General features: G+C 48.5%; 1 protein-coding gene across 7 annotated transcripts in view; it reads left to right on the plus strand.

The window, feature by feature from the left end:
* ATP2B4 (ATPase plasma membrane Ca2+ transporting 4) overlaps window positions 1–16,829 on the plus strand; it is a 92,416-nt gene that overhangs the window by 61,470 nt on the left and 14,117 nt on the right. For 6 of the 7 annotated variants that reach the window (XM_032878329.1, XM_032878327.1, XM_032878328.1 and 3 more), the window contains 8 exons: window positions 2,203–2,417; window positions 2,770–3,012; window positions 3,577–3,818; window positions 7,100–7,331; window positions 8,235–8,414; window positions 9,297–9,384; window positions 10,922–11,028; window positions 16,563–16,754. In XM_032878329.1, the coding sequence (XP_032734220.1) occupies window positions 2,203–2,417; window positions 2,770–3,012; window positions 3,577–3,818; window positions 7,100–7,331; window positions 8,235–8,414; window positions 9,297–9,384; window positions 10,922–11,028; window positions 16,563–16,754 (1,499 nt within the window). Of the gene's footprint in view, window positions 1–2,202; window positions 2,418–2,769; window positions 3,013–3,576; window positions 3,819–7,099; window positions 7,332–8,234; window positions 8,419–9,296; window positions 9,385–10,921; window positions 11,029–16,562; window positions 16,755–16,829 lie in introns of all 7 variants that reach the window. The other variant, XM_032878325.1, reaches the window with a different exon arrangement.

The following is a 16,829-nucleotide window of genomic DNA, read 5'->3' on the forward strand; positions in this document are numbered from 1 at the left end:
CTCCTGACCCCAACCCCTGTCTCGTGTGCTCCTGACCCTGACCCACTATCTTGTGTGCTCCTGACCCCAACCCACTGTCTCATGTCTCCTGACCCCAACCCACTGTCTCGTGTGCTCCTGACCCCAACCCACTGTCTCATGTGCTCCTGACCCTGCCCCTTTGTTTCATGTGCTCCGGACCCCGCCCCTCTGTGGACCACAGTCAGTCTAGTCCTGTACATCTGCATGGACAGCTCACCTGGAATCTTGTTAAAGCATAGATTCTGATTCAGGAGGTCCCGGGCAGGGCCAGGATTCTGCATTTCTAACAGGCCCCCAGGTGATGCCAATGCTGCTGCTCTGCTAACCACACGTTGAGTGGCAAGAATCTCTGCAGGGCATTGCCGTAGCCACTAACCACATGTGGCTGTTTGTTGCCCCTTAAATGAATTACAGTTAAATACAAGTTAACATTCAGTACCTCCATTACATCAGCCTTGTATCAGTTGGTTGATAATCACACATTGCTAGTGGCTACCTTATTGGACAGTGCAAAGGGAGGTCATTGGAAGCATCACAGAGTTCGCTGGGACAGCATTCGTCTAACGTAGTCATTCAGTTCCAGTCCCCAGCTGATGGCGAGCACGTGAAATCTTTTGTGTATCAAGTGTACGTGGAAGACATGAATTGCAGGTGTGGAATCAAGTTACTGAGCCTGGCACACGTGTGTGAAACATTAAACAGATCCCACTAACCCCTCCTGTCCACGAACCCCTGCCTTGTTCTTTAGGGAGTGCAGGCTACCTGATGGCCAGCCACTGGTCCCCTCTCTTGTTTCAGTTAACATTCCAGGCCAGGCCCATAGGAAGGGAGGCAAGTCTAGTGCTTTGTACCACCCAGGGAGGGAGTGCTTTCTTGAATTTTGGACCCTAGGCACCTTGTTTACCTCTCCTTAGCCCTGACTCTGCTGAAGCAAAATTCAGAAGAATACGCTTTTATTGAAATAATCACCTCTAACCTTGCTCAGATGCTCTTGCATCATTAGGCTCTCAGACCCACTGAGACTATGGTCTGAAGCAAAGCTTTTCCCAGATACTGAGCCACAGATCCGCACAGGGTGGCCAGATTCTGATCCCCTCAGCCTTCGGGGTGTCCAGGCAGCCCCCAGCAATGTTGGAGCCCCTAAGCCAGCTGCTCTCTGACATTGAAAAAAATTCTTTCATTCATATCAGTCTGTTGGATGACCAGCTTGTCCCGGCTTGCTGGGGACGCTCTTGATTTTACCACTGAGAGTCCCACATCCCAGCTGCTCAGTCTCAGGCAAACCAGAATAGTTGGTCCCCCAGCTAGGGTGCCCTTGCCAAGAAACCTTTTGTGGGGAGGTGGGTGTAGGGGTGGGTGAAATAGGTGTTGGGGATGAAAGATGGCACTTACCATGATCTAAATAAATAAATAAGATGAACATGTTTTAAAAATCATAATTGTCTTTTGATCTTCTTTAAAAAAAACTCTGTGCCTCAATTTCTTCATGAAAGGGGATGATAATACTAACTTAACCTCCCAGGGGTTTTGTGAGGATTCAATGAGTTGGTACGCGTGAAGTGCTCTGGCCTGTAGAGTAAACATTATAGAAATATTTGCTCAGTGTAAACATGCACGTTATTGTCATCTTCTGTCTACGCCATGGTAAGAGAAAAGTCAGGAAGCACCGTTCTGAAGGTTAGCCACGTAGGTGACGTGGAACACCATACGGTCATCGCTGTAGACAAGTCGGGTGAATTACCGACGTTCCCCGGCTCCTGGGGGAGAAGCCCAAATTGTTAAACTCCTAGGAAATAGATGCAGTCACTACATTATGAATTGTCAAAAGAAGGTAGGTCTGAGATAGCATCATAAAATGCTCTTTTAGAAAACTAGACCAACTCCTTATTTACGAAAGAGGAAACGGGCCGGGAGAGAGACCGTGACTAGTCCAAAGCCACGAGTCAAGTGGGTGTCATGCTGAGACTAGAACCCGTGTCTGTGGAAGACAAAACCCGCGTCCTTTCCCCTACACGACTGTGTACAGGCGACCGAGAATGGGTAAAGGAAGTGGACATGGGTCCATAGAGACAATGGATTTAAACCTCGGTAGTGAAGGCTACACCTTATGCTGGCCGCCTTCTGGCAAGGGCCCCGGGGACACCCTTGAGCCCGGGCTCACGTGGCTTATTTGCTGGACAGGTCTCCTCATGTCTGCCATCACGGTTCTCATCCTGATCCTGTACTTTGTGATCGAGAACTTCGTGATACACCGCAGACCGTGGCTGGCGGAGTGCACGCCCATCTACATCCAGTACTTCGTCAAGTTCTTCATCATCGGCATCACCGTCCTCGTGGTGGCCGTGCCGGAGGGGCTGCCCCTGGCTGTCACCATTTCACTGGCCTACTCTGTGAAGGTGAGACTGCAGCAGGGCTGTCTCTTCCTGTAGAACAGAGATGGGAAGGGAGGGTGCCCTGTAGCCTTCGGTGAAAAGGTGGGCCATCCCCTCTGCACAACCCCCGGATGGCCCCTCACGAGAGCAGAAGCCGCTGGCTCCGCTCAGATATGAGAGGACCATCTTGATCGGTGGCATCCAGGGTGAGATAACCCAGTAGAATCTGAAGAAGAGTCACAAAAATCGTCTCCCGCATTTTTGCGCAGACCAGAGCATGAGACGTGGAGACACATTGGATAAAAAATGGCCTTTGACTCATATATGGCAGAGCTCCACTGGTCCCTCCTCAAGTCTGTTCTCATCTCCTTTGTAGAAAATGATGAAAGACAATAACTTGGTGCGGCACCTGGATGCTTGTGAGACGATGGGCAACGCCACAGCCATCTGCTCTGATAAGACTGGCACGTTGACCATGAACCGCATGACTGTGGTACAGGCTTACATTGGAGACACTCATTACCACCAGATCCCAAGCCCTGATGCCCTCGTGCCCAAGGTCCTGGACCTTATTGTTAATAGCATTGCTATCAACAGTGCCTATACCTCCAAGATTCTGGTAAGCTCTTCCTTTGCCTGGACACTTAGAGTGGGTAGTTGGAGGGAACCGTTGATTTTCTCTGGACAGCTGAACTGTCCCTTGTTTGTTCTGCTTGAGTTGCCACCCCACGTTTCCACTTCCTACTCCTCAGTGAACATGTGTGGGGTGACCAGGGATGGATCCATGGGAGTAGAGTCGGGGGCCGGAGGCAGGTAGAAATCCAGGTGTCTGAGAGGCCCGCCAGTCACCATATCATGTCAGTATCTCTAGGAGAGATGGGCGTATCAGGGGTAAATTACATACTTTCTGGAAACTGAGAGAGGGTGTTCAAATGAGACCCACACAGGGTGAGATGTCAGCACCAGCCCTAAGGCAGACTAGAACTTCACTAAGCCTGGGATGGCTTGGAGACCACAGTCACCACTGACTGCTGTCTGCCTACCCTTGGAAAAAAGTCAGATGCTGTCTCCCTGCATGGGTTCCAGGTACATACGTGAACATTTCTTCAGGGAGTTCTCTCCTTCCTGAGCTCTCTCCGTAGTCGGGGCATGTTATCAACAGCATATCCAATTTCTCTCTCAGCCTCCGGAGAAGGAGGGAGGTCTCCCGCGGCAGGTGGGCAACAAGACCGAGTGTGCCCTGCTGGGCTTTGTCACCGACCTGAAGCAGGATTACCACGCGGTGCGCAACGAGGTGCCTGAGGAGAAGCTCTACAAGGTGTACACCTTCAACTCTGTGCGCAAGTCCATGAGCACGGTCATTGAGAAGCCCAGCGGGGGCTATCGCATGTACAGCAAGGGTGCCTCTGAGATCATCTTGCGCAAGTGAGCCCCCCGCCCCCGCTTCTTCCCTTCCAGATCCTCCCTGCCAGAAGGTCTAGGGGACATGGGCCATGCTGAATGGTCCATGAGCCATTGGACCATCGTGACACCATCACAAATAGCTGAGCGCTTACTCAGGCCGAGGCTTGTTTCCAAGTGCCTCAGGTGGCCCCTTCTGTGTAGTCTTTACAACCCAGAGCAGTGGGTGCTATTATCGTTCCTGTTTTATAGATGAGAAAACAGAGGTACAGGAAGCCAAGTAACTTGCTCGGGGGCTAGAGCTAGTAGGGGCAGCCAGGATTCAGACCTCGATAATCCAAGCTTTCATCTGCTCATGTGAAACCCGAGGAACACCCACGGGGTTACTGTGATTAGATGGTTCGATGTGCGCCTTGGGCGTGGCGTGAGTTCAGTTCTAGACTGCCACGATGAAGCGAGGTGAATGAGTCTTTGGTTTCCCAGCATACAAAACTCATAGTTCCACTAGACTGTATAACCATACATAGTTATAACAGACTGTAGTCTATTAAGGGTGCAATAGCCTCTTGTGTAAAAAAAAAAGTACATACCTTACTTTAGAAATACTTTATTGCTAAAAAATGCTCACCATCATTAGCGATCATCATCTTTTGGCTGGTGGAGGGTGTTGCTGGCTGCTGGCTGATCAGGGCACTGGGTGCTGAAGGACTGGGAGACTGTGGCACTTTCTTAAAATAAGACAATGACGTGTGCTGCATTGATTGACTCTTTCCGTGAGTGATTTCTCTGTAGCGTGAGATGCTATTTGATAGTAAAACTATCGTCAAACAGTAAAAGTTCTTTCCCACTTGGAGTCCTTTCCCCTCAAATCCTGCTGCTTCTTTATGCACAATTCTAAATCCTCGCTTGTCATTACAACGGTCTTCACAGCATCTTCGTCAAGAGTAGATTCCATCCCAAGAAACCATTTTCTTTTTCCATCTACAAGAAGCAACACCTCATCTGTTCAAGCTTGACCATGAGATTGCAGCCATGCGGTCCCATCTGCAAGCTCCACCGCGAATTCTCACTCTCTCACTGTTTCCAACCACATCTACACTTAGTGTGTCCCCTGAGCTCTTGAACCGTGAGGGTCAAAGTCATCCATGAGGGTTGGAATCAGCTTCTTCCAAACTGCTGTTACTGTTGATATTTTGGCCTAAATCGTGAATGTTCTTTATGGCATTTAGGCTGGTGGGTCCTTTCCAGAAGGTTTTCCATTTACTTTGCCCAGATCCATCAGAGGAATCTCTCTGGAAGCTAGAGCTTTACAAAATGTATTTCTTAAAAAATAAGTCTTAAAAATTGAAATGACCCCTTAATGCACGGGCTGCAGACCGGACATCGTGTTACCAGGCAGGGAAGCAGCATTAGTCTCATTGGGCATCTCCATCAGAGCTCCTGGGTGACCAGGTGCCTCGTCAGTGAGCAGTCGTATTTTGGAAGGAATCTTTTTCTGAGCTGTAGCTCTCCATGGTGGGCTTTCAATACTCCGTAAACCAAGTTATAAACAGATGTGCTGTTATCCACGCTTTGTCGTTCCATTTATAGAGCACAGACGGAGTGGATTCAGCATCATTCTAAAGGGACCCTGGGATTTTCAGAATAGTAAATGAGCACTGGTTTCCATTTAAAGTCACCAGCTACATGAGCCCATACAAGCAAGCCAGCCTGTCCCGTGGAGCTTTGAAGCCAGGCACTGACTTCTCTCCAGATGTGAGGGTTCTAGATGCCATCTTCCCGTATGAGGCTGTTGCATCTACATTGACAATCTGTCGTTGAGTGTAGCCGCCTCTGTGAATGATCTTAGCTAGACCTTCTGGATCACTTGCTGCGGCTTCTCCATCAGCACTTGCTGCTTTGGCCCGCACTTTTATATCATGGAGGCGGCTTCTTCCCTTAAACCTCATGACCCAGCCTCTGCTGCTTCAAGCTTTTCTTCTGCAGCTTCTTCATTTCTCTCAGCCGTCATAAAATTGAAGAGTCAGGGCCTTGCTTTGGATCAGGCTTTGGCCTGAAGGGAGTGTTGTGGCTGGTTTCGTCTTCTCTCCAGACCACTCAGACTTGTTCCAGATCAGCAATAAGGCCCTTTCGGTGTCATGGGAGCAACGCTTTTCGTTTCCTTCTAGAACTTTGCCTTTGCCTTCCCGGCTAGGCTAGAAGCCTAGCTTTCAGCCTCTCTCGGCTTTCGACCTGCCTTCCCAAGCTCAATCATCTCTAGCTTTTGATTTACAGTGAGACACGGGCAACTCTTCCTTTCACTTGAGCACTTCGAGGCCATCGTAGGGGTACCGTGGCTTACTTTCAATAGTGTTGTCTCTCTGGGGAGAAGGAGGCCCTGGGGAGAGGAAGAGAGAAGGGTAAAGAGCAAGGCAGCAGAGCAGTGAGAACACACACAACATGATCAGTTAAGTTTGCGAACTTCTATGCATGTGACTCTTGATGTCCCCAGTGACAATAGAAGCATCCAATGTCACTGATCACAGGTCACCGTAACAAATACAATAATAACCAAGAAGTTTAAAATACTGCAAAACTTACCAAAAGCTGGCCCAGAGACATGAAGTGAGCAATTAGGGCCAACAGACTTGCTCAGTGGCCGCAAACCTTCAGTACATAAAAAAAAAAAGAAAACAAAAATAGTATCTGCGAAGTGTAATGAAACGAGGTATGCCGGTACGTAAAACGCCAGGCACATAGCAAGTACTAGAAACGTTAGTTGTACGTGCCCTTTTCCTTCTCATGTTCAATTCCGATTACAGGAAGTTGCGTAACTTCATCAAGCAGCTAGACCGTTCACGGATCATTAAAGGCTGACCTGTGTGGACCCAGGGCCAGTAGCTGGATTAACCGGTGCCTGTCTTTGGCTCCACCACCTTCTTTCGATCAACCCATTCCTGTGGAGCCCGCCTTCCACACCGAGTACCATTCTAGTACTATGCTGGTACTAGGAATTAAAAATGTGCCTCCCTCTTTGAGAAGTTCAAAGAGCACGTGATCCATCCACAAATGACCCTTGGCATCACATTCACAGATGAGTAGGAATAGACGACATGGGAGAGTCACCCCCTCTGCTTACCTAGACCGTATCCGCCTCCAGACCACCCCACCTTGCATGAAGGGACTCGGTGGATGATGGGTAGAGATTTCTGGCCTTGGGACAGTGTCTGTACGAGTATACCAGAGTCACCCGAAGGTCTGTAAGTGAGCATAGAGTCATACTGGGTGGGAAGGAGGAGCCACTTCCTGACTGCGTGCTTCCCTAGGTGTAACCGGATCCTGGACAAGAAAGGGGAAGTGATGCCATTCAAGAATAAGGACCGAGACGAGATGGTCCGCACTGTCATCGAGCCCATGGCATCGGAGGGCCTCCGAACCATCTGCATAGCCTACCGGGATTTCAGCGATGGAGAGCCCACATGGGACAGTGAGAGCGAAATCCTCACTGAACTCACGTGTATCGCAGTGGTGGGCATTGAGGACCCCGTGCGCCCCGAGGTGAGGCTTTGGCTTTGGCTTTGGCCGAAGGGCAAGGAAACATGATGGGAACTTCCACCAGCGTCTGGCCCCAGAGCGAGGCAAGCGCGATATGCTGGGAAGCCACCCCACAGTCCTGAGAACTAGGGGACTCGTTGCATTTCTAGCTGTGACCCCAGGCAAGTTACCCAACAGCTTCTCACTTACCCGGATAAGTGTTTTTCTGTGCCTCCTGCTTCCCAAAACTGTAGAGTGCTGAGCTGGTAGAAGCTGGCATTCTCACGGTGAATGCCATCCGAGGGGTGAGAGGCGTGGGTTTTACCGAGCTTGTGATCCGGTTCCTAAGAGCAGTCAGGAGGCGGGGTTAACCGCAGCACCAGCTTTGCCTCCAGCCACCTTCTCTCAGTCAGGACGTTCTTGCTGAGCGCCCTTAGGATAGCTGAACCATATTCTAAACACTAAGGCATTGAAAAAGTCTCTGCTTATAAGAAGTCCAGACAGATGGACTGTGAGTTGGTCAAGGCCCAAGGGCATGGGAAACTGCAAAGAACTGATGGGTTGGAGTATGCACCAGAGAATGGTGAAAACTTCTGCCAGAAAGGAAGGCAATGGCCAAATCCCAAAAGAGGAGATAGACGCCCTGCCAAGGAGTCTAGATTGTAGGGAGAGTCCACTTTCATGCCTGTCTCCTGAAACAGATTTTCTCTTCAGTTCCTGGTACAGAAAGGCAAGGTCAAGTGTAGTATTCTGGGTAGGGACAGGAGTGAGGTGGCACCAAACAATTATAGCAATGACCAGATGTGGCCCATGCCTTGTGGCACTGCTCCCGGGGTCCCTCTCTCCTGTCCACAGTGAAGGGACCCCCAATAGGGGCAGGCATCACCGCTCCCACCTCCTGCTTTCCCCTTGCCTTACTCTCCACAGGTACCTGAAGCTATTGCCAAATGCAAGCGAGCTGGCATTACTGTCAGAATGGTGACAGGTGACAACATCAACACAGCCCGGGCCATCGCCACCAAATGTGGCATTGTGACACCTGGGGATGACTTCTTGTGCTTAGAAGGAAAGGAATTCAACCGACTCATCCGCAATGAGAAGGGAGAGGTGGGTCCTGGCTGGGAAAACCCAGGGGCTCATTTGGCACCTGGTTGGGGGACGGGGTGGGGGGTGGTGGGGCTCTCGTTGTAACCCACCTGGGACACACATCTGGGACACGGGAGAAAGCCACTGAGTTTTGTCATTCTTGTTTGTTTCTTTAAGATCTAATTGCCTTTATTAAATGGCTTCATGACTTGAGCAGAATCCCATGTAGCTAGTAGGGGGAGCTGTGAGGAGTTGGACCACCAGCGAGTGTGTGGTTTTTAAACTAAAATCTATTCAGAGAGAACTTTCCTTCTACCAGGGCTGCTCAGGTGGGAAAACTGGGAGTTTTCTTTCTTCTCATTATCTTCCTTCATAAGCTCTCTTTTGAGACAGCGTCACTAACTTTTCACTTTTTCCCGATTGTGTTCAGTCATAGGATGCTTTCGTACTGATTCCCCTCCACCTCGCCATCCTGTGTCACCGTCTTGTGACTAGTGGTGGGTGGCATGGGTCTGCAAGAGGATGTGGTCTGGGTGTGGAGCAGACCAGAGCTTCCTGGTCTGCCTAGAAACCAAACCAAAGACCTCAGAAGCACTTTGGCCACCTGAACCAACAGCCAGCTCTGGCCAACCTCCTGTCAAGGGTCCAAGAAATAGGGGACTGGCTCCCCAGTAGGGAATTGGAAGGGAAATGAAGACATGCAGGACCTGAATGGTCACCATCAGTGAGTCTGCTCTGGGAGACCGAGCCGGCTGTCTCATCTCCCCTGGAGGTCAGGATGGTACACCCGCCATGGGCTGTGGATTGCCAGCTCTCCTGGAATCTCAGAGCGTGGGGAGATGTGAACTTCTCCCGGATGGCTGCTCTGAGCTTGACTGACCCGGTGTGGTCTGGTGTTGGCAGGTAGAGCAAGAGAAGCTGGACAAGATCTGGCCAAAGCTTCGAGTCCTGGCGCGATCGTCCCCCACGGATAAGCATACACTGGTAAAAGGTAAGCTTGGCTCTTAACTAGGTGCCTGGGGCAGGTGATGGCAGGCTGGGCAACGAGGAACACAACAAGAACCACTGGTGAAAGCAAGTCTCATGTCTTGAATAGGAAGGCATCAGGAGAGCTCTCCAGCTCATGGGGGGGGCGGGCAGAGAGCAGACAGGTCAGCAAACATCTATATAGAAGACATGTAAAGAAGGTGTCTTCAAACATCATATCTTGTTTACCAGTAGTACTGGGTACTAGTCAGAGCAGGTTAAATTACTCCCATTTTTGCCACTGAGGAAGTTTGAGGCTGAGAAGACAAAGAACTTACCCAGATTGCCTCACTGGTGAGCGGAAGTGGCACAGTTCGACCCCCACCCAGGTCTCTGTCTTCAAATCACCTGGCGCTTTCTCCAGCACAAACTGGCCGCCTTGGGGCCCTCGCCAGGCTGCCTGTCGAGGTCAGACTCAGAGCCCAGTGTGCCACCGAGAAACAATTGACAGCCTTTGGGTGATAATGTAGAGCCTCCAGCATCGGGAAGAAAGGAGGAAAGAACAGAGTAGAAAGGGAGGTGGTACACGCGTAACACACACACACACACTCACACTCACACACTCACACTCCTATACTCACACTCCTATGGCTCCAGCCTGATCTCCAGAGAAGTGCACCCAGGTTTCACGGATGTGTGTGCAGATGTGTGCACACGTGCATGTGTGTACCTCTGGTGTCCAGCTCTGACACCCTGAGCTTTCTCCTGTCCTCTCCGTGGCTGGAAGAAGCCCGCCTCCTGAAAGGGGTAATTTTCTGCTTGACTCTTCCTTCCATTTGTGTTGCTTCCTGCTCTTGCTCAGGCCCTCGTTGGCTGAGATGGGATGGAGTGGTGTTCGAGCTTCACCCGCTGGCTTTCGGACCCTGCAAGGCCTTTCCCCTCTCTGGGTTTCAGTTTTCTCATCTGGTGATAAGAGTTGCTTAGCTCGTGGATCTCTCTGGATCCCCTCCAGCCCTCTGATTGTATCATGCCTGTGACCTGGGGCTGGCTGTCGCTGGACCCTTGGCTTCCCCCTCTTCCAGGAGCTGTGCTTACTGGCGCTGGAGGCTGAGACACTGCTATCCCCCAACCACCAGGGGGGGATAAAGAGCAGGAGAGCACCGTCTGCTCCAGTTGCCGGAGTGGTCGCGTGGTGCGGGGTCCGCCAACCTCACCCCCATGGGGCCTGGTCTTACCCCTTCCCGTGGTTGTTTTCAGCCGGTAGCTGGACTTCTGTGTATGCATTTCTCTGCCTGCTGCCAGGGTGAAGGCTGGGCCCGGTGCTCCTCCCGCCCTCCCTCTCACTCTCTCACTGACAGATCTGTCGGTGCTCAGAAGGGGGTTACACGTTCAACGTTGCTCTAAAGGGAGCTTGTCACCCACAGAGAGAAAGAAAAAAGGAAGAGAGATGGTGGCAGGGACCAGGGAAGAAGACCCAAAAGGGGCCTGCATGAGGAGCAGAGGGCTTGCCCCACCTCCTGCAACGGCGCATGTGGACTCACGGGGTGTGTCTGTTTTCCCAGGCATCATCGACAGCACTGTTGGGGAGCAGCGACAGGTGGTGGCTGTCACGGGTGATGGCACAAACGATGGGCCGGCTCTGAAGAAAGCAGACGTTGGTTTTGCCATGGTAAGCAGCTGGGCACGCCGTCTCTGCCTGCGAGCTGCCTTCTCTACCCGGGAGCCAGGATGGGCCTCCCGGCAGCCTGCCCCTTCCTCAACCTTCACCCCCGCCTTGGGCTCTTTGCTCCGACGTTGTCTCTCCTGCTGACCTGGCCGGTAAAAGTCTGTGTGATGGGAGACCCGTCAAGTATGAAGACTAGATGACCCAGGCAGGGAAACCCTGACGCCTCATTACCACGAACGTGGTGATGTTGCCTGTCTAGGCGCACCATAGAAAATTCGGGTTCCCTGTGAAGCACGTATTCCATGGCCGACACAGTTACCACTCTGCTTCTCACTTGTGAGGCCAGGAGCATCAGAATCACCTGGAAAGTTCATTTAAAATCCTGTATCCCAAGGTTCCTCGGGTGAATATCTTGATTCAGTGGCATCTGGGTAGGCCCAGAGATGTTTGGCGTTTCCTAACAGGCACGCTTGTTGATTCTGATGTTGTAGCAAACGTGGGAGCCCCCATATGGCCAGGGACATCTTCCCACTCGAGTGGCTTGTGATTATAAGCCTCTCATGTGTATTGAACTATTGGTGATTTTTAAGCAGCGGAAAGAGATTCAAGAAGTAATCTGTGTTTACGGTGTTCCCTTTAACACCCACAAGAACATTGGTTCTCGGAAATTTCAAGAAGACACAGAAGTAGAGAGACTAGTTTCATGAATCCCCATGTACCTGTCACTCAACACTAATTATCGACACCTCGCCCATCTTTTTCACTGAACGCTTCCCCCCACCACTTCTCCCATCTGCAGCTGAACTGTTCTGAAGCAAATAAGGGACGTCCTGTCATTTCATTTGGAAGAACGTTAGTATATGCCTCTGATAAGTGTACATCGAGGGCATACATCTAGAAGAATCATACCATTCTTATCTCACAATAATCCGAGCCCTTATTGTCATTAATCATCTGGTCCATTCCCCCGTTGCCCCAAGTGCTTCACAAATTCTGTCTTTATCTTTCTTTGTCCAAATCAGATCTAAATAAGATCCATGCACTGCAATCGTTGACTGTCTCTCCTAGAGCTCTTAATCTATAGCAGTCGTTTTGGAAGCATGCTCCTCCTCCCAGCTGGACCTGGAAACCTATAGAAATGCAGATTCTCAGGCCCGCCCCAGCTCTCCTGCATCTGACAGCTCAGAGTTGGAGCCCAGCAATCTGTGCTTTCACAAGCCCCGGACATTTCTGTCACACCCTAAAGGTTGCAAACGACAGGTCCTATAGGATCCTTGTGTCAGGGGTCCCCAAGAGCAGCTTTACATTTGTGGATTCACTGAAAGGACTTATGAGACTCGGCACAGAGCTGTCCTCATGGCTAAGATCTTTTTATTGCACGGGTGTAATAAGGCAGAAAGTCGCAGGCAGAGTCTGGAGGAACCCACATGTAGGCTTTCTGTTCTCTTCCACCGTGAGAGCTCACACAGAGCACGCTCTCCCCGCCTGACAGCACATGTGCAATGTTTCTACCCAGGGAAGCTCATCAGAGACGCAGCACCCAAGGTTTTTGTTGGGCTTGGTCATATAGTCACTTTCTGCCTAATACGAGCTAAGATCCGGACTCCTAGGTGCGCCTGGGGGGGCTCCGTCCGTTGAGCAACCAACTCTTGGTTTGGGCGCAGGTCATGATCTCAGGATCGTGAGATCGAGCTCCGCATTGGTCTCGCCACTCAGCAGGGAGTCTGCTTGAGTTCTCTCTCTCCCTCTCCCCTCCCCCCATTCGCGCATACTCCCACTCCCTCTCTCTCTCAAATAAATAATTAAATGTTTTTTAGTTAGTTTTTTTTTTTTTTTTTTAGAGAGCTTCCAGACTCCTAGAAGGAAAGGAGGTGTTCAAGAGAAAACATACTATTTGGGCACAATCTAGGCACAATGAACCACCAACTAATATTCAGTTGATTGTTGACTGCGGCGTTCTGAGAGCCAAGGTCCCAGATGCCAGCTGAGGGCCAGCCTCACAAATAGACCTTTCTAAAGATAACAGGATGCAATGTTAGCTCTCCTGCCCAACCCCCTCCGTCTTTTGTCCTAGTTATTCAGTTTTGAAGGAACCAGGCTGGTTGTCTACATAGAATAATGCATAACATGGATTTTGTTGACTGTATTCTTGTCATATGCAGTCAGATTCTAGATCCCATCTTTCATTAGGGGCTGCAAAATTACGTCCAGATTTTCTCTATTAACTTGAAGACTTCTGCAGAAAGAAACCTGCCCTCCAGGATTATTTGGTAACTCTGAGGTTGAGGTTCAGGTTCCTACATGAAAGGCAGCTAAATGCCTGATCCTTTTTCTTTTTTTCTTTATTTACGAGTTTTCAAAATGAGTCGACTTTTTAGGATACTCCCAAAGATGACCAATAAATTTTATGTATATATAAAACTTATTGGTTTTATATATATATATATACACACACACACACATACACACATATATATGTTTTTAAATTTTTTAGTGATTTTATTTATTTTATGAGAGAGAGAGAGCACAAGCAGGAGGGAGGAGCAGAGGGAGAAGGAGAAGCAGGCTCCCCGCTGAGCAGGGAGCCCAATGTGGGACTCGATCCCAGGACCCCGGGATCATGACCTGAGTCTGAAGCAGCCGCTTAACTGACTGAACCACCCAGGCGCCCCTAATTTGTATTTATTTATTAATTAGGCTCCATGTCCAACACAGGGCTTCAACTTAAAACCCCAAGATCAACAGTTGCATACTCTACTGAGTGAACCAGCCAGGCACCCGTGAATTATATTTTTTAAAATAACCCTACTAAGGAACTCTACTAAAAACAGCTCATTTTTAAAATATCGTTATGAACTCACAGATTTAAGTACATTTGATGTGTTTCAATCCATTGCCTTTGTTATTATTTTGACGTTCACATTGACCCGTCATTAGCCTCATGAATCCTGCTGGGTCCTTTAGATACAACCCTAGTTGTCCTTAATACCTTACTTGGTTTCTGTCATGATAACATGTTCCAGAATCATTATACGTATTTCTCATCCTAGATCTGGAATCATCCATTTCTCAAAGTCCTGCTTTTTAGTAAGAAATGGTGCTTAGAGAACACAATCTGAATATCAGAGTGTTCTTACTATCAAGGAAATCATTGTTTCTAGATCTTTTCAATGGGCAAAGCTATGAAATATATCTTTTATGTCTCTTTTTTGTTTTTGCATTTCTCTTTTTTTAAAGCAAAAGACTTCATGAATCCATGTTGGTATTTTCAGTTCAAATTTAGAATTATAGAACTCTAGCTACTTTTATTTAATTTCCCTGATTTTATATCTGTACCTCTTAAGCTGAAAATTTTGATTCCTAATGGCATTAACATAATCCTTACTTATTTTACCCTAAAATATAGGTAACAGTCTCAAAATAGCAATAATAATACAAGTTCTCTTGTATTATTATTATATATATTAGTATTATGTATTATTATATATTATTATTATCTAATAATACAAAAAACAGTTCTAGATTTTTCTTGTAATTCTTTTTATCCTATAGTTATACTCTGCTAGGTTCTACCATGAAGGTACTGTGTTTTTTTAAAAGTCATTTGGAATGTTTTTCCTTTGTGTGATTGTGCTTTCCACTGGTTGTACCAGTTCATTCAGACCGTGTTGCTTTCCATTTTAGAGATTGCTTTTTTTTTTTCTTTAAAGTAGGCTCCACGTTGGGCCCCCATGTGGGGCTCGAACTCATGACTGTCAAGAACTGTGCTGAGATCAAGAGTCAAACACTTAACCCACTAAGCCACCCAGGTGCCCCTAGAGATTGCTTTTTAATCTTAGTCTTGATTTATACTCAGATAAAGTAGCTTTATAGTTCTAAAGTCAAATACACAAAACAGAAATCCAGCTTCTACCCCTATCTCCTCCATCCTATTCCCTCCCCACTTAACTCTCAGTAACATTTCTTTTGTTTTGGTGTATCCTTCTGTTTGCTCCTTTAAAATATAATCAAATGTATAATGTATTTGCATCCTATCCTCTTCAATAGGTGATACTTACCTGTACTATATGTATATTTTTCTACACACATAGCATACACTCTCTTTTTTCACATTGCTTTTTTTCATTTAACATAACCTGAAGATTATTCCTTGGTAGAAAGTATATATAGTCCTCCTTTCTTTTTTTTCCCCCTCCTTTCTTTTTTCAGGGCATGTGACACATGGTGGGGATGCATTAGAGGACTTTTTGATGGGGAAACCGAATTGTTTAATCTGTAACAGATGTTTGTTTATTGCAATCTGGATAGGAAAATATTACTACCTGGTAAAGAGAACAAATGGTGTACTACTGCGAACCAAATCAACGAACACGCTCCTCTGTGGGTTTTAGGCTTTGCAAGACACGGCACAGAAGTAGGGGCTGGGACCTTAGGGATGGTTTTGTGTCCCATAGACCTTTAAAGATAGATGAGGTTTAAATAGGTGAGGAAGGAGGATGTTCCCGGTTTAGGGAAATGGTGTAAGTAGAAGTCTAGACTCCAGAGTGAAGGAGAGAATCAGGAAATTGTGAATAATCAGTGGGTTTTGAGTAGAAAGAGGATATAGGAGCAGACTGGAAAATGAATCCCAGTTCACCTGTTGAGGGCTCTGACTACAAGTCTAGAAATTGTACCATTTCTATAAGCACAGCTTTCAACCATTGTCTATTGAGAAACCTTTAGTGGTTCCCCAGGAACAGGAATTTGAACAATGATAGGACATCTGAACTGTGCTGCCAGAGTACTACCCCCAGAAAAAAAGTGTAAAGTGACTTTAAGTGTGGAGAAGACAAGGACATAAGTGAGACACTGGCAGCCGCAAAAGAAATAAAAGAATTTAGGGGCACCTGGCTGGCTCAGTCGGTGGAGCATGTGACTCTTGATCTTGGGGTTGTGAATTTGAGCCCTATGTTGGGTGTCAAGATTACTTCAAAATAAAATCTTTGAAGGAAGGGAAGGGAGGGAGGGAGACGGGAGGAAGGAAGGGAGGGAAGGGAAGAGAGAAAAGGAAGGAAGGAGGGAGGGAGGAAGGAGATGGAAGGGCGGGAGGGAGGAAGGAAGAAGGAAAGGAAGACAGAAGGAAGGAGGAAAGGAAGACAGAAGGAAGGAAGGAAGGGTGTAGGAAGAGTGTAGGGATTTGGAGGTAAGTTAGGACATAGGTTCCCTGTCCTTTCTTACATTTCTAAGGTGGGGGAGTAGCAAGAAGGGGGAAAGGAATATCAAAGATAACTGTCATTTCCACTTTGGGTTCAGGAGTAAGACGGTGGCATCAGGCCCCAGCCCTGCTTGCTGTGGACTGAGGGTAACACATTTTCTCTGGAAGAGAGAACTCAAAATACGGTGGTGTTTGGTCATTGGCATTAGCGTGGCACGTGCGCCCTCTAGTGTCTATGGCCTGTTCGGAAGCTTCTTGGGGGTCTGGAAATGCAGTCCGGGTTCAGAACGGAGATAGTCTACGTATCTAGGTCCTCACTGCTTTCCCTCCCTCTCTCACTCAGGGTATTGCAGGCACAGATGTGGCGAAGGAGGCATCAGACATCATCCTAACGGATGACAACTTCACCAGCATTGTCAAGGCAGTGATGTGGGGGCGAAATGTCTATGACAGCATCTCCAAGTTTCTCCAGTTCCAGCTCACTGTCAACGTGGTAGCCGTGATCGTGGCCTTCACCGGGGCCTGTATCACTCAGGTAAAGGGAGTGCCGGGTGCGCCAGGAGGAGAGGGATGAGGCAGGGGCAAGGGAACGTGGGGGGTGGGGTCCTGG

This window comes from Lontra canadensis, unplaced genomic scaffold (genome assembly GCF_010015895.1).
Source record: "Lontra canadensis isolate GAN:19392208 unplaced genomic scaffold, GSC_riverotter_1.0 scaffold63, whole genome shotgun sequence".
NCBI lineage: Eukaryota > Metazoa > Chordata > Mammalia > Carnivora > Mustelidae > Lontra > Lontra canadensis.